This window comes from Thermobia domestica, unplaced genomic scaffold, assembly GCF_964235325.1.
Source record: "Thermobia domestica unplaced genomic scaffold, izTheDome1.hap1.1 HAP1_SCAFFOLD_817, whole genome shotgun sequence".
NCBI lineage: Eukaryota > Metazoa > Arthropoda > Insecta > Zygentoma > Lepismatidae > Thermobia > Thermobia domestica.
Window position 1 is genome coordinate 15,727 of NW_027656527.1, and position 19,292 is coordinate 35,018.

The 19,292-nt window shown below is 34.1% G+C and overlaps 1 protein-coding gene across 2 annotated transcripts in view; it reads right to left on the bottom strand.

Moving 5' to 3' along the window:
- Nucleotides 1-5,439: 5,439 nt before the first annotated feature.
- LOC145677369 (uncharacterized) overlaps nt 5,440-19,292 on the bottom strand; it is a 48,043-nt gene continuing 34,190 nt past the window's right edge. For both annotated transcript variants that reach the window (XM_081747890.1, XM_081747891.1), the window contains exons 2-3: nt 17,547-17,707; nt 5,440-14,091 (exon numbers count right to left, since the gene is read on the bottom strand). In XM_081747890.1, the coding sequence (XP_081604016.1) occupies nt 13,765-14,091; nt 17,547-17,707 (488 nt within the window). In that variant the 3' untranslated portion in view covers nt 5,440-13,764. The remainder of the gene's footprint in view (nt 14,092-17,546; nt 17,708-19,292) is intronic.

Below are 19,292 nucleotides of genomic sequence, written 5' to 3' on the forward strand. Positions count from 1 at the left end.
GTATTTTATTAAGGATGTAGTAGAGGAATTTACTACGGCCAAAAATATAAGACATTTACCATTATCGTAAAATCTAGATACTTTGGATGTGCCCTACCCATTTTAAATTTCACGAACCGCCACTGCTTGTATCTTTTAAAGAGTGCTGAGCCACACGCACACACAAAGTAAATTGGATTGGAATGGATTTAGCGTTCCGTTCACCAGCGAGGCTATGTAAGGTGTGGACCTACAGCTTAACGTGGAAGGTGGAATCCAAATCACATGAGCTTCCGCCGGAATCGAACCCTAGTCTCACACACGAGATTAAATTATGAAGAATCTAGGTTGAATTGTTTTGTTTTAGGTATAATAAGATTTCTTTCGTACACTCTTGCTGGATGAGGCATAGTTATTGTCTTTTTGTTTTAAACTTTATATCAAAATTGGTATTACATATCAATATTTAATGAGAACCATACCAGCTGAAACGTCACAACGAAAAGCAGCCAAGGCGAGACACAGAACAAAATAGCGTGGTTACCTTAGTTGTATATTGTAGAAACTGCCATAAAAAAAAAAAAAAAGCTAACGTAAATTATTGGTCCAGTTTATCAAAAGCCTTGAGCATATGATCATTAAGAATTACAGATATCACTCGAAAGATAATTATTTCAGTATAGAAGAAAAAAAGTTTATGCTGGGGAGAAATTTAAAAATCTAAGTCTGCTAATGGCTATCAAAGGTAAACATTACATAATTCGCCTGGTTAGACTGAGTAATGACCAGCTGCAATACAAGAAGTAAACCTGACAATTCATGTGGATTATCTTCAACAAGGATTTATCAGTATAGCCAAAACAAGTCATTTGGTTCCTCTAATAATTAAAAAAAAAAGTATTATTGGTGCAATCATACGCAAATGTTTAGGAAAGATAATTGTTTTCAAGCAATAGCCTACATCAACAATATTATTGATAACTACAATTATTTAATACCATTGGCGGATCCAGGACCGACTTCTGGGGGGGCGGTGGGTTGTCATACTGCTACTTTTAAGGGCTCCAAATATTGTGATGGGTTTTATTTATATATATAAAATAAGAGTTTCCTCGCCCCGATCGCCCCCCCTGGATCCGCCCCTATTTAATACTAAAAATGCCCCCATATACCTAAATGCTATGTTCAAAAATACATTTTAAACAGTTCAAGCATGTCTTCACTTGTCATTTATGAATACAAATTAGGATGTTAAATCATTTTAGAAATTACCCCCTTTAGAGGCGAAATTTTCGAAAAAAATGCTGGGCCACTTATTTTAGTTATCTACTTATTTTAGTTATCTACTTTCATCTTCCTAACATGAGAAGCTCCTAACATCTTCCTAACATAAGATACTAAATTTTTAGCGTATCTGTTTAACTTCCCCTCTCTTTAAGAATACGTGTCTACATATTAAAATGTTGGGTTTATATGTTTGTGGCCAATCCTTTCGACAGGGAGTTCTCGGAAACCATAGGTTCTAGAAAGATGCCGTCTTAACTGATCGATTACAAATTTTGTGTAGATTGTCCAGTTGTACTTGAATACTTAAAAAATGGCCGTTATTTATTTATTTTTAGGGATACACTGGAAATGTTGAATTTTTTTTTTAAAAAAGTAAAGCAGCATATCCTACGAGTTATACATTCCAACACCACATTTGTATACGAGGTTAGTATATCTCTCAGGCTTTGTTTCATGGGCAAATGATAATGAACAAGGAATGATAACCATTTCTCCAGTGTAAGAAATGAATCTTTATTGTTTGGAGTGTTTGTCCAATGAACACCATATATCACTGACATTATAATTAATTGTGTGTGTAATGTATTTGCTTATTACATACTGCATGAAACAAGAAAGAAAACACTGATCATACATGATTTAGAAACTCTAACCGGAAGCAGGCTCAAATCTTGCAAATGTTGCGAGATATTGAAAAAAATAATCGAAAAAAAATCTCCCCTTCATGGTACCCCTTGTCAATTTCTTGTTAATCAAGACGTCCTTCATTTGTGTCTGTAAAGGGACATGTTCGTATGTTGTGAGGAAGAGATTCATGCTCATATGTGAATGATGCGCTCTGTAGAGAGCGCAGGTTCAGCTAATGAAAAAGACATGAATTAACAAACTTAGCTCGAGCCATGTGCTATGTATAAAAGTTCAATTAAAGGATTCAAGAGTTTCCCCGTGATGATGGAACAGACGATGACGATGTCTTTTTTATGTATTGAGAAACAATAGAAACCCCTCCCCCTTCTTAGAGGTTGAATATGAAAACGTTGGGGCACGTGCTCTCTTGCTTTTAGTAAAGTATCAAGTTTCATCTCCTTAATACTTCCGGGAAAAGGCCAAGCCAACCACCTCTTTCTCAGAGCTGATTGCGATTACATGGAACTCTTGTGCGGAATACATTCTTTATCAAATAGTACCCCAGTGCAGCTCCTCTCTGCCTCCCCTAGATAAAATTTTCTGAAACAAAGCCTGAACATGATGGTCTCGTCAAACACTACTTTTTTAAAAATACAATTTAAACCCCTTAATCCCTTTAGGATACGCATTTTGATGAAAGTGACATGATGGAAACCCGTCTCTGTGTAGAATAATGCTATGTTCAATAATTCATTTCAATCGCTTCAGCGTTTTCTCATGATTATGAGACAACATATATTTGAAAGTTGAGAAAAAAATCTCGCTCTTCCCCTTTGAAAGAAGAATTTCGAAATCATTGAAATATGTATTCCATTATTTTCAGTTAAGAACTTACATATCGAATTTCACATCTTCAACTTTTGATATTTTTTGAATAAACAGTGTAAAATCTTAATATTACAGAAACTCCTCCTTTTCCTCCCCCACTTAGGAGCAGAATTTTCGAGGACTGAGAAATACGAGCTCTACAAATTTTAGTTCAAGAATTCAAAAGCCGAATTTCACATAGGCCTATATTTAAATTAAGGATGGTAGCGAGATCGAGACGAGACCAACCCCGGCCTCGAAAGTCTCGGACTTTGCTCGAACATTAGCACACAAAATTCGTTGCATGTTATAAGATAGTGGAACACTTACTCTACTTGATACCCCCTACCCTTGGTAATTTTGCATTGAGCTTGAATATATATTATCCTCGTTAAAGTCAATTAAAAGGATCAAAGACTATGTTGCCAAGATGTTCGGAAACTTAATTTTGAAAAGCAAACATATTACGTTTCGATTTTCCCAACACTAATTTTCCACACAGCTTACGAATTCTTCTCGGAAAGACATATTTAAAAGTTTGTTATATATATATATATATATATATATATATATATATATATATATATATATATATATATATATATATATATATATATATATATATATATATATTATTGCAATTGCTTGAGTAAATAGTACGAGTAGGACTTAGAAACTATGTTCTGCAACTGATGTTATGATTGGAGAGAGTAGCAGCAGAAATTCCAGATTAGGACAGGGCAAGATAATGGAAATAGGAAAACTATCAGATTAAAGCAAAGAATTAGAAGTATCAAGATGTAATGTAAATTGGTTGATTGGGGTGTCCTTTTCAATACTGAGGATATAATATGTGAATCTACAGTTTATGATAGAACATAAACCATCGTAATGTTCAAATTTTTCAATGCTCTTACCAGGAATAGAGCAAAGGACCCCATGCACCAAAGATGCTCTAACTAGTAGACCATAATGTAATGTGAAGTACTGGAGTTAACTGAATAGAGTTTATTCTCTCTTTCCGATAACAAGGATAAATTTCTCGGGAAATGTTTACATTATTCGGGTTTCATCCAAGGTTTGTTACACCCAATGAGGATTGAACTCGCGAACAAATGCACAAAAAGACGTTCGTTAGCAGTTTAGATAGGAAGGAATATTCAGCAACGGAACTATCCTTAGTGCCCCCCCCCTGCCCTGATCAACCAAACCAAAACACTCCAGACTACACCTGATATTGGCATCACTAGTAATTTTCCTATTCCATTTTTTCTTCAAGTGGTAAAGCTTGATTTCAAAATTGCAGTACATAATTTATTTTTTAGTACAAGATAAAACACCAAACTAATTACTATTTAATTGCCAAATAATAGCACATTTGACATATTCTTATAGTCTTATCATAACTGCAAATCACAATGTTTTTGGAATTATATCGAGATGTGCATATGTGTAGAATGAATGAACAGTCTCGTTGCTGTCTCAATTATTATACACGGACATTTTGCAAAAGATTGTTGCAATGTCCTCAAAATATAGCTTTGAAGCAAACTTTTGTTCTATAAATATGATCCTAAGGTTGGTGAGTCGTCGTTTTCCTGTTAAGTTTCTGAGGTAATTTCTAATGATGTTTAGTTTGCTAAAATTCCTTTCCTTGCCTTATAGTGAAAATAAATATTTGCCGTTTTGCGCCCCCCTATCCGGCGCCTGGCGCCCAAACCCCATTTGCTTCCCCCTTAGTTACGTTACTGGGAGTATTCGGCCTACACTAGTTCTATAGTCAGAACAAAACTAAATAAATAAATAAATAAATAGAGGAAATGTTATGTTGTAATATCATATATTAATTCCACATTTTTAGTTTCTGGCAATTTACTTCAAGAAGAGACCGAGACTTGGCCCTATATGTTGATCGAGACGAGGCTGAAAACGATACGATGATTTTCGAATCGAGAAGAGACCGCTATTTGTCAACCCGTGATAAGACGGAGATTGTATTTAACGTATCGTCTTGTCTCGATACCATCCCTAATTTAAGCGAATCCTTTAATTCGGAATTTAATATTTATACTCCCTTTTCTCCTTTGGGTGCGTGATTCAAGAAAGTTTAAATTCATGTTACATATACTGTAACTTGTTATATGCCAGTTAATCTTCGTCAGAGATTCATCAGATAATCTATTATTCGAAAAGAAAAACTTTAGGACTTGTAGTTCCAAAAATCCTTTCTTACTCCTCTTGCTTGCATGGCAAAAGGAGTATCCTATTCAAATTTCTACCCATAGTAGTATGGCTTAGGTGATGAGTCATTTACTTCTATTTTTGGGATCAAAAGATCCAATATATTTGAATAAAAAATTTTCTTGTCTTATATCTGGAGAACTACAGACAGTGTACCCAAACCTAAAGTATCACTTACCTCAGTATGATGTGCTTATTCTGTAGAAAATACGAAAACTCGATTTAGGAGTCGTTCAAAAATTTTGTGGTCACTGATCCAAAATCTAATTCTTGGCCAAGATCGCAATCTTTTATTTATTTTTTTTCTTTTTATCACTCCTAAAATTCTTGTTTATATTGAAAACACCTAGATTATAATTTGTTTTCTTCAACTAGCTCCAAACGACCAAGCTTAAAGACAAAAAGAATATTGGTATTGATAAAAAGGAAATTCAGTCAATGTTTATATACGTTATTTATTAACAGTCATTTTGTATACACAGTCGTATCTTTTGCATCATATCGTGATGTTCTTTCCATCCATGCACAACTCTAATATGGAAATGCACTCACTGTATTATACAGGAAGCATGTTTTTAGCACGTCAGTGACAGAAATTGTTGCACAGAGAAAACACTTGCACTATATATATCACAAAACTTACTTAATGAAACAACAATAGTCTGGGACAAATTATTGAAAGTATACAAACTTAGTGTATTAAGTCAAACTTTTGTAAATTAGGCCGAGAAAAAAAAAAAACTTTCTAAACCAAAATATTACAAAACTGAATATGCAGATTTCTCACAAAATTATATTGTCTCGCTTTGGCGCCTGCACTACAACATGCAGGTTAAAGTTGTTAAGTTGGAATATTTCCATTTACAATCAGGGGCGTCATTTCAGACTTCGCTTAAGGGGGACAAAAGCACCACCGACATAAGACTTTCACGTTTTGTACTAATATATTAGTAGGCTATCGATTAAAGTATATGTATTTCTCAAACTCTTGGGGGGGGCAATTGCCCCCTCCTGCCCGCGTAAATGACGCCCCTGTTTTCAATCCATCATAGTTGCTCGCCTGCTATCCTATTTTATGAGAGTTTAGCACGACATGCACTCTTACTGTCTTAGAAAGAGTTTCTTAAGGAAGGAGTTATATTAATGGGTCGAGATTGACTTCAAGAGGGCTGAGTATTAATACAGGATGTGGACATATGCCATAAAATCGACATTGCCAAAAGCACGAACAGACTTCTATGATGACTTTGTACACTGCTTTTATAGAGTAGTTCACTTCATTGTTTTCCGTATGGAGAATTATGTAATAAAGAGCACTCGATGCATTTCGTATTTTTACCTTATTATATATGAGGGAGGTAAGATCCCGATACATTTTGACTACTTAAACAATACTATTAAGAAATCAAGTAACAATTCTTTCGTAGGTTTTACAAATAATAGAATAGTACCATAAAATAGACGCTGCTTGTACCATCTAGTCCTATTGAGTAATACTAAGTGTGCACAGTGCATCATATTTTCTTTGGTTCCCTTTGCAATTTAAATTAATTCCCTCCTTGAGAACAGTTCTGCGAGTGGTCACGGTGTCATAGGTGTAAATCTACTATTATTTGCACTTGAAATATTAGTTTTACAGTTTTATGTCTTTTATTTAGGTTGTTAATTTACGTAAATTCAAACAACGTCTTCACACTATTTAATTTATATTGACTTATAGATATTTTTTCTTATGATGTTTGACTAGGGATTCTCAGCAGAAAGCAACTATAGAAATATCTACCAACTACGTTGTCCTATTACAAATATTTGTTTTATCTACATATTTTAAGCCTATATTTACCAAAATTAGTTAACACTAATTAAATAACTGGGCTCCCATTATAGTGCAGTGATGGTGATGTTTCTATATTTCAATGGAAAATAACACTCATTAGGGAAGAAACTGCCTTAATGAAAGCGAAAATAGCGTTCTGTCCTTAATATAGAGTGACAAATGCCTCTTTTCTGGTAAATTTGTTTGGTGTAGGCTGTAGATGACAAAATACAAAGTAATTTGTGCTATTACCGGAATTACAGACATCATTATCTTATAATTAACACAATAATGTATAACGACACTTTCAATAAGAAAAAGGTACTACAAAATTCCGTGCAGATTAAGAATCAGGGTACCTCAGGTGATAACAATTAAAATTACCGTTTCTTTATCAAAGTGTTCTTAAATGGTTTCCGAATGTTTTTCTTTCATCAGCACCTACTCACCAAGTACGTAGAGAATCTAATGCTTACTATTCACGTTTATTAGGCATACTTGCACAAGGCTATTTGTTTTGTGACCCATCGGCAAGCATGGAGACCAGAATGAGCGATAGAAAGTGGAAGTATTCGAGTATCACAGAAGGCTTGACGCCAAAGTCGAACGGACGGTGTTATTCGCAATGACTATACAAAAATAATATAATCTGTACACTATACACACAGGAACTAATGCATTACACCAACTTACTACAGAATTAGATCGTACCTCCTTTCAGCCAACTTTTTGCGTATAACGATGTAAAATAATATTATCAATCTGTACCTGTTTTATGTAATGATCAGAGGCGCAATAATTGAGCAGAAATATGCATTTTGAAAAAGAAAAGGTTTTGTCGATAGATTTTGTTGATATGGTTGTTATGTAAGAAAATAGTGGATGTCAAGAAGAAATATATTTGAGAAATGTGTGTGATGTATTGGTTTACAACAGTCATCTTTTAGAATAAAAGGGAGTGTAAGCTGTTAATATATTATACAAGGTCTTGCTGCTATTATTTATTTAATAATATTGATTTGTATTATATTATCTTGTTACATGCGAACCATGATTTCTTTCCTATACCCACTCTATTTGTGCACTTTATGATCATCTTCGTTTCTCTTTTGCTCTTTCCGGATACTAAACCTTCCATACTATTAACTCTCGCTACTTGTCCCATGTGACCGTCGTGCATACTTCGCACGTGCTTTGCTTACAAACTGAATTTGGTAACGACACACACTTCTTAATATTGTTTATACATGAATACTTCATTTACATGTTTGGCGCCCACATAAAATTTCTTAAATATTACTGTTCCTCTGTGAATTAACCCTTGTGTACTACCAAGAACGTAGAACCCCATCTAAATTATGTTCTTTACGCAGAACCATCAAACAAACAGTTGAAACTTTTAGCAGGCATCTTTAGCATACACTCAAGATAGAATGCAAGAGAAGACTGAATTGTAATTTCACTGTTTTTAAAAGATGTATCATGATAAACACCTCTGGGGTACCAAAATAGCCCATGGTGGTACACAAGGGTTAATACACTTTTACCCGTAAATTTTCTAAATATTGGAACCCAGATTCTTAATTTGCATACTAATTTTTTTTTTACATAATTGCTATACATAAAAACAACGTATATTTAACAAACAAATACTTTTCTATAATACTTTATCGTACTTTCACGTACGCACTGAAAATTCTTAATCTTTATTTTCTAATGGACGGACTTTATAAATAATGATGAGTAGAAGATGGTCTATATTATATTCAGTGAAATCTCTGGTTAACGTAATTCCATTATATATAACTTGGTTTCCGTTGTAAACAACCTCCGTTTAACATGGATTATATAGAACTTCCAACCATCTTACTAACAGCGTTAACTACAAAAATGCAGAATTCGAAAATTAATACAATGTAATATTATAATTTCTTCATTTCAGCACTGTGTATTTACTTCAGTTAGTATAAACATAATAAAACAAAGTACAACACTGATAGTTGCACAGGTTAATTTTGCAAACATATTTAAAGAACAAGATAATTAGCCAAACAGATCCCGAGAATTTAAAGATAAATTTGGGAAACTAAGTATGGTCCGCTATCCTTCGTTAAAACCTCTTAATTGACGAACAAAAAACGACTGAAATTGCAAGACTCATTATGCTACACGCTTGTAAAGATTTGCCTTTTGCAATCTGTACGTATACATGTGTTATACGATAAAAATAATCTGGAATTTTTCCAACCGTAGAAAAATATTACACATCTTGTATTAATACGTAAAGACAAAAAAAAATGTTATATTAAAGTTCAAAAGGATTTTAGTTTCCGCGTTGCAAAAGGATCCGCTTAATACATTTAGAATTATATGGAACTCCATAAAGAAATTCACGACATGGTAAATAATTTTCTATTGAGCACAAGTTCCATTGCATCATATTGAATATATAATTAATTCATTCTTTTCATATAGGACTTCTGAAGACTTTCTCCATACTCACTCAAACCATTAGTATCAGACAGTGGACGGTTTCTTATTTGCAAATTGAAACGCAAATATACAACAGCATGATAACAGTAAATACAGGATTTGAGTTCAAGCATGATATTCAAAATGATAATTATCTTTTGTTACAAAAATAGCTTAGATGTGAAAGTTTAAATCACAAACTATTAAAATCTGTTGATTGTGCATGAAAGTTCTGCTAAAGTATAAATATTTTCCGTTGTGTACTAAAATGTACCACATAAATATAAGAAATTAAATAGGTAAGCATTAATTAAGAGAGTATCCCCCCCTCAAGATATGCAGTCAATACCGATGTAGCATAAAACTTGGAATGCCAACACTTTTGAGAAACAGTAGATCCACGTGAACGCATGATAGAAAAAATCTGAAGAAATAGATACACTTCGTGGCAACGATAATGCACGGCAAACAATGATGAATTAACTTCACCGTCACTTACGTGAAGTTAAAAAAAAATATGATAATCTTTTACATTGGTGCTGGTACATAGTTTTACAAACTTCACGAATATTAATGCAAGACTTATTGGATTAAATTAGTATATTCAGAAAGGGTGAAATGAAAGGAAGGCGTTTCAAAATTCAATGCATGCAAGTTAATATGCAAACTATCGAACCTAGCTGAAGCTAATCTTACCTAGTGTTACTCTAAAATAAATATATATGCAGAGGCTTTAATATGAAGTTTCACATTGAAAATATTTAGTATATAAAAATGATAATGGGCAATTTTTTGCAAGTATTTTGTACTGGCTCTCCCGTGAACTTGACCAAGTTCTATACCACGAAATGTATTAGAAAACCACACAAAGAAGAATTTTCAAAGAATTATAATGTTTCACATGGTCCAAGTAGTGGTATGCATGATATGTAATTTGAAATAAACGAAAAAAAATATAAGTTATCATCTCAAAACTAAGTTTTGAGAGTAAAAATTATACAGATACCTACTTATTTGTTAATATAATATGATGACAACTTAATTGTATGCGAATAAGCTCATTAACTAATTACAGCATTAATAACTATTCTATGAAGTAATCACAGATAGACATTACATTCATCAAGTTTACTTATTTGTCAAGATTTTTCGACATATTAATATTTTAGAAACAAAAAACGTATGAACACTATTGTTAAGATATTAATAAACTTTTAGAATATCTCAATTGGTAATATAATTGTAAATTTATTATATGTATTTTTTTATTATATCGATAATTTGAAATTCAATTGTTTATATTTTGTAACTTCACTTAACACATTTCAAACTTGAACAAAAATACATTTTATTAACGTTCCATATCACGAAGTTTCGTTTATATGTTCTGTAGCTTAGTAAATATTTATATCCAACAACGTAACTATTTTACAATTACAATCGATATGTTTGATCACTTTTTGCATAAATTTGCGAGCACTATTAACATGGAAGTGATAAAAGATTACATATTACAGAAGTAGATCACGTGCTTATGTTTGTTTTCACCTAGCTTGCTCTTTGATGCAGATTTCTTAATACTAAGAAAAATGGTTTGTTTATATTCTTAAATAAGTTCAATATATTCTCCGCAAAATCAACATACATCATAACAGTTTATCGATATTTTTAAATAGCATATAGCTACTAATCTTATTTGAAATTCAGACATATCTCCGCCTAACTACGACAATTGTTGATGACCAAAGAAAATATGTTACAACAAAAACAGACTAAAAATAAATCTTTACATAACGATGTAGAAAGACAAATATATATAAAGCACGTGATCTTGCTCTACATTACACAGTAATATCACTTGTAGGTGACGAAGTTAATCATGGTACTATGGAGTTGCAATTCAGAAAACTACCTTCTTACATGGAAAACAAAGAAGAGACTTTTTTTCCTTTCTGCTGGTGTGGTTGCGGTAGTAGGAGGCAGAAAATATTACTTGCAGTGATGCCGAACAAGAAAATATTACCAGTTCACTGAAACTTTACATTTTAAAAAATGTGGTTTTTAACATCCCACTCCACACAATTCACCGCCCCGTGCAATAGAATCATTTGCTGCTCCTTTCTTACAAAGAAACATACCCACGATTTAAGTATGTTACTCTTATTATGACTTCAGTAGTGTTAATGAAAGCATATAATTCACTGAATAATAATACTAACAAGAATTGTAACACTAGTGAGAACATATCAAGTTAAAAGTATGTTTGCTAGGATTTTAGTCTGAACTACCGCCTTCGCCAATAATATCCTATTTTAAACTTGAGCGAACTATGAAAGTCATATCAAGGGAATTGGAAATTTAGTCACTCAAGTCTACACTTGATCAGTGGCGTAGCAGCTGCCCCCGCAACCCCCGCACTGCGGGGGGGCCCCGAGGTATAGGGGGCCCCGAAGTCTTGCGATGAATAAAGATTTAAAGAAGTAGAACTTAAACCTTACTTCTTTCGGCTTTACAACTAGGGCCCCTTCTCTATACTTTGCGGGGGGGCCCGCAAAAGTGTGCTACGCCACTGCACTTGATTTACTTTGTCGTGTCGCGTTGTATTACTCCGTCCACACGATGCGACTATAACAAGAGGAACGTAAATAAGATTTATGAATAAAATATGGAAATAAACGGACCAGATTAGTAAATTTAACTAACATTATCATGAAGTTAGGTTCCAGCAAGCAATATTCATTTTAAATAGTCCATATTTTATGTTTTAAGTTTTATATACTTTATGCTAGTTTTTTGTTTTGTTTTGTTTTGCCGTCCTGTGCACATGCACATGTTGCACATACGTACAGTCCGACGGCCCGTAAGGGTAAGTGAGGATATAAATGGTAAATGTAAAGGGATGATAAAGAATTGATAGAATCAGTGATGCCAACCTGAAACGTTATAAAATCCCATCTCGAGAGGCAGAAAATCCCATTTTGCTCTTGAATTTCCCCACGCTATACTAATAACAAAATTTTAAAACCTTAGAAAACATAAACCTTAGTGAAATTAGTATATATCAGTCACTTTCCTTCAATATATAAATCAATTCATAAATCCTGCCAATTTTAACGAAAATTCCCTTTATTCTATTTCGTGAAATCGTCAAAAATCTCACAATATGGAATTTTCCCCAAGGGTTGGCATCACTGGACAGAATGAAAAGTATGCGAGAAGAAGGCAAAACTTCCAGAAAATCAACACATACGATGTTTTTACTTTAAAAAAATCTGGGAGAAACGAGGATTGAATTATAAATTTGAACACATCCACCTTCTTCTTCTTCTTCTTTTATTATTATTATTATTATTATTATTATTATTATTATTATTATTATCCTTTCGTGGCCTCACTTGGAGTATAACACGCTTTTGAGTACAATAACCAGTAGATGCTTTCACACTGCATAATAGTCAGAAACCTGTTAACACGAGAATCACGACGACTAGTAACCTGAAGTTTGTTTTAAAAGGAAAAGCTCAGACAGTTCCTCATACGTTGTACACTGTATATGTATGCGATCTTGAACAGGCAAAACGTTCCTCGCATATATTAAATTACATCTACCTTTCATCGTTGTCCACAATAGTACTTTAATTTCCGAAGCTTATTTACCGTATTTATATTTTAAGAGCATTAAACATAAGACACACATGAAAATCGAACAGGTGCTATTCTAGTCCGGAAATCGGAGTATAAACATGCTTAATTTTTGTCAACAAGAACCTTCAAATCTCTTAAATGTGTAAAGATTTTTTAATGGATGGTAACTATTTACATTATCCTCGCCAAGTTGAAGAGAAGGGCAAAAGGAGTTGACGAGGTAAATTGAGAGACTCGTACATGCTTCGATGAAGGTAGTTTTCTATCTGGTACCTCCATACTTTCAAACTAATTAAACATGATTATACACATTAAACAATGTGCACTGATTTTATCTTAAATTTTAATAAGTAACACATCTTAATCTTACAGACTATCTGTAGAACACTTCTTTACCCATAGACCCGCCATGTTTGGAAGAATTTTTCGCGCAACATGTCAAAAACACAACCTTTCAAACTAGTCTTTATCAATTAAAAAAGTTATTTGCATATATACGTTACAGAACACAATTTCACTTACACTTTTTTTTTCATGTATTATAAAAAAGAGTCACTAGAAAACACAAACTACCAAAAAATATATCGTATATAAACCCAAGTTATAACAATAACAAAGGGGAATGACTTGAGCTTAGTTTTGTAACAAACTACCATTTTTAACTAATTCAAGCTTACTACAGAAGCTTGTCACCACTTCTAACGTTTTGTAGATCACCTGAAGTATCACAGGTGTATAATAATAATATTTGTTGCACTGTTTTGTATCCACTGATACTAATTATGAATTGCACATACTTTATTGCAACATGTCCTGCTGGGAACAACCACTCAAAAAGTGGTTTCTCTTTTAGGGTAACACGTAGTATTTGTATCGTAATGTTTGTTATCTTGTGATGTGTTGAGGGCTGGATTGTCGTACGCATAGTCCAGTGTGGAGTCCTCACGAGGGTATCGCTTACTGATTGGAGTGGACGTTGTCGGAGGCGTCGGCAGATCGTCGTCCTTTCGACTGGAAGCTTTCACTGTATTTGTAGTGGTAGTTGCTGTACTTGGAGTTGTATTTGCAGTTACAGTCTCCGACACAGAAGGCACTGGAATGTCTAGTTTCAAGGAATCGGTTTTACCTCCTTTGTCCTTTTCAGTCTTATATTGATTCTGGAAGAGAGAAAAATCACAAATTAAAAAGAAAAAGAAATAAAGAATAACCATTTATAAGGCAAAGAACAATGAAAGAATAATGAAAGATTTACTCTATCTGTAACTAAGTAATCAGTTCTTTGAAGAAAACTTTTGAAGGAAAATGTAACTTTTATTACTCATTTTTTTGCGCTTCAAATTAATTCCTTACAATGATAGAGTTACATAATGTAACTTGATCGTGTTGTCAAATCAATGTTAGGACTAAAATTAGGTATTCTTTGGAACTTGAAAGAAATTTCTTATGGGAAAAATCTTGTTCCTATAACATGAATGGATTTCTAAGTATGCACAGTATTTTACTCTATATTATACTTAGAGATCGAATTTCTATACAAATGCATATTTTGTTTGCTTATACCAGGGGCGGATCCAGGACCGACTTGTGGGAGGGGCCGGTGGGTTGTCATACTGTTACTTAGAGCTACTTTTAACAGCTTCAAACTCTGGGATGGGTTTATTTATATAAAATAAGAAAGTTTCCTCTTCTGGGGGGGGGGCGATTGCTTCCCCCTGGATCCGCCCCTGGCTTATACGCATTTCTGTTAAACTTGGTGGTGGTTTCTAACAATAATACTACAGCTTGAATTCGAAGTTTTACATTGCATATAATTGCATATTTCAAAGGTTAGAGCATATATTAGTGCTTAAGAGCATATTCAGCATATTCTGTAAGTTTTTATTTCAGATATACGCTTACAGCATGATAAATCCAGTTTTGGATTTTATTTTCAATGCATTTAAGAGACTGCAACAGAATGCTCTGTGGGACGATGGAGGAATGCCTAATTTATACAGGAAGGTCTAGTGTCTACATCAATCCAGAAACAAGGAATACTGCTCAGTAAACGCTTAGCTCTAATTGATAAATCTCAGCATGAACTCCAGTTAGTTCCTAGTGAATTCAGAAGTTCTGTGGAAAAGGAATTAATGAATGTTGTTGCCACCAATTCCGACTACAAAACAATTGAAGCAATGAAAAAATACCTTCAAAGTTTATGTTTCAATTGCAAGAAAACAAAGATACTAAACTTGCTCCTCTCTATAAACATTGTCCGGTAACAAACTGACACTAAAAAATGCAGACAAGCATCTCGTGATATACTGTAAGATTAATTACGGGAAGAAATAAATCCTTAAAAGAACTTTTTTTTTTTTTTTTTTTTTTGTACAGTGGAACATGTAGAAAAGTGAGGCTTGTATTATTTCGTGTAAAGTAAATGCATTTTAAAATATTGTGAAGAAAAACTAAAGATCATGTTCCCATATCACTTTGTTCATTTTATTCTCGTAATCTGTGCGTATATGAAAATGAGTATATAACATGGAAATATCACAAAAATAAGTTCTGAAGAGAAGTCTCTAAAAGGTAAAATACACTTTCGATGTTATTTTTTACTTACAAAACTCCTGTCACAACTTTGGTATATGTTTGAAAATGTTCTCTTTTATCGTATTGTTAGTGCATATTTTTAACACATTTAACAACACAGTTGCATGCATATTTCAAGAATTTTAAGTGCATAAAAATCTGATGTCTAATTATACCAAATTTTGTCTATTTCCCATTGCGTTAATTGTAAACATAGGATAACAATTGTATATTTACTCGTACAAAAAGCTCTATCTCAATATTTACGTTAAAAGCTCGTAAATAAATAAACTAAGCAATAAGGTTACAATGCACAAAAATTCAAAAGAACCACGAAAAGTTTCAAACAAAAGAACACAGTGTGTCGCGACATATCGGTTGATAACGACTGTATTACTCTATGCACAACATAATGCAGCAGGTAAACTATCATATAGATCATCTAGTTGTTTATTTTCTTGAAAAGTAAATAAAAAGTTTATTGGTTTTGCATTTTGTATTATTTTATTTGAAAGGAAAGAACACTATCTTTCAAAAACGGGTGGTAATTGAGATGGAACATGCAACATGGTTATATAGTGAAATAGGATCTATATATATGTTTTTACCAAATCACTTATTTTCAATAGTTCTGAACAAACCATCGTAATTATGCTCATAGGAAAGCGAAGCTCATATTGCTTCCGAGATTTCCGTTCTGTTTTCCATTTACAACTAAAGAACGTCTGTACTCATGATAATGAAATTTTATGCAATAATAGTGGCAATCCATGACTAGGTTTCAAAGTAAAGGAATCGGTGATTGGCGAAGTCCTTCAGGAATGATCACCGATAAACTCAGTTATATTTAACAATGTAACAGCATTTTGTTGTTATTGTGCGTGCGTTTGTTTACATGCTTTAACTATAACTAACTCTGTCACCAGTAAATTTCTCCTACTTCAGGGACCAGTCTAATAAATGGATATAATAAATACAGTTAATCAGAGACATTATTCGTTGTTGTAATGAAATTAAATTAAATGTTTCAGTTTTACGTCTTACATTATATCCCGCAGGATAAAGGGGACGATGATGATGAGAAATGAGTGAAATGGTGGAATGAAGAAAGTAAGTGGAAACGGCAGAACCTTAAGAAAACCCATGTACACGGTCACTGTCCACCACAAAACCCACTTGGCGCAAACTGAGATTGATCCAAGGATCCCATGCCCCGTAGGTGAACGCTGTATCACTGAACCATTGCGGCCCGTTCGTTGTTTAACTCGAACACCTCAATAGATTCGATCGGAGGCGAATTCAACTTAGTATCTATGTAATAGACGCTGACACGCAAAGGAAAAAAATGGGAGTTTTCAAAAACACTTTTCAGAAATAAAATACTGAAAAAAAAGATGAACAATTTTATATTAATTGCACGTCACCGAATATCATACGGAGAATAAAGTCAACGAGATGGGTGGGACGACACAACGGTCGCATGGGGAAACACGCACAGCATGATACGCAATGGAAACACGCACAATTGGGAAGCTTATTAGGAAAGAGATTTGCGTAGTTCAACGGAATGTGAGACAATAATATAAACGAGGATCTTCGGGAGGCGCGTACAATCCAGTTTGGGTTAGATTCGAACAAAAACATAACTTGATAAAGATATTTTGTATCTGCAGCGATGACTCCTCTCATTAATTAATAATTGAGTTAATTATACCCTGGCCGACGAACGATGATTTCTGACAGCTCAGCTTGCGAGGACGACTGGGAACTGCGGTATTGCCATGTGCTTCTTGAGCAAGGGGAGAACCGTCTGCTTCCTCGTTGAGGGTGGGAAGGGGTTAGTGAAAGTTTGGCAATGTGCGGTGGTTACCATGGAGACGCGACAGGTTCTGAGCCTTAGGTTGGTTGACCTGCTGTCTTCTGCTCGCTCGCCGTGGTCTTGTGCAAAGCTGTCAGAAATCATCGTTCACCGGCCACGCGGCCAGGGTATAATTACTTAGTCAGTTGCTTTTAGGAAGAAATTTAACGTTACTTTTCTTACCGTTAAAGAATTGAGTTTATTGTTGAACTTGGAAGCAAGGTGATGCCTTTTGTTGAACCAGAACAGGAAGACGCCAGCAATTATAACAACAAGAAGGACGGCATTAATAGTGACCATCACAACCAGAAGGACGTACATCTTCTGCACTTGCTCACTCAAACCTGCAAACAAAAAGTCAAAGCGTTAGTAAATATTCATACAGCTATAACTATTGGTTTTAATTTGTATATTTCTATGTAGCCTATAATACACAAAATATCAAAGTTTTGCTTTTTAAAAGCAAAGATAAGCGTCGGCTAGTATTTTTTTAACTTAAAATAAAAGATAACAAGTGAGCGGGAAAAGTGAAGTTTATTCAGCATTCAAATCGGAAACAAACGGAATCGAAATTTGTGTTTCACCGCAGACTTGTCAACCATGCAATAATTTATTGTCATATGCGATAATTTTAGAACGCACACTTTTTTTTGGTGTATTTTTTGAATGCACAAGTTAATTGTGGGTGTGCATTAAATAATTATAAAACACGCATACACTCAGATTTTTAAGTCATTCCCGCTAAAATATATCAATAACAATTTGAGAATTGGCAAATGGTATCCCCGCATCCACTCTTTAAATTCAATTACGTTAACGGGGGGCTGGAAATATTGTTGTTGTTCAGTGTAATGTTAATAAGGATTTTTAAAAATGGTGAGGACAGTCACGCCTATTTGGAGTTAGGAATTGAAGATTACTAGATAAGTTTATTACATATTATTGCTATTATTAGTAGTAGTATTATACTTGTGTCTACAATTGTCACTTGCATTACGAATATACGATAATTTCAAAAGACGAAAACCAATAATTTTGTTCTCTGCGGTTGGCAACTCTGTTTTATCGTAACACTCACGGTCAGAACCAGGGACTGCGCATGCGCAGATTTGATATTGGAACCGCCGTTTCTAGTGGCTCCGATCCGCTTCTGCACTATATCATTCTCCTATATCATACTATACATGCGGGGTATGTTATTTTCAATATTAACGCTATTTCTGCAAATACATAAAACTGTTGACTTCGTCCGTCAAGCACAACTATTTACAACGAAAGCAACACGAAAACATTTTATTACGATTCTTATACAATTTGTCAACAAGAGGCTGTGTGGCTCAGTGCTAGATCAATCCCCTCCGGTGTGTCTGGTCCCTGGCTCGATCCTACTTCCCACCAAGTGGGTCTTATGGTAGAACAAACACGGTGTACATGTTTTTTTTCTCAAAATTTCTAGTTTCCTCGCACTTTCACATTTCCCTCTTAATCACCCATTTCAACATTACCTTCTCCTTTAGCCTCTGTGCATAATTGTGGGATGTTCAACTCCAAGAAAAGGATGAAAAGTTTAATATTGGGGAAAATTTAGTTTAAAGGAGTGGACTATACCCAGTGACTGCACACATGTAGCCTATCAACTCATCTTGATGAAAGAAAACGTCTTGCACCGAAACATTGCACTTCCGGTACAAGGGTGTACATGAAATGAAGTACAGTATATTGGAATTGTAAAATTTCGGTACTGATCGCTTAAAGACCAGTTGATTGATATGTTGATTGTATGTGCACAACCGCTTAATATACCCTACCACCAGAAATTACATTACGCACCTTGTACTGGAAGTGGATGACCAGAAGAAGCCAATTTCAGTATCGATTGCTTTCTTTCATCAAGACGAGTTGATTGATAAACCAGGTATATACACCTGT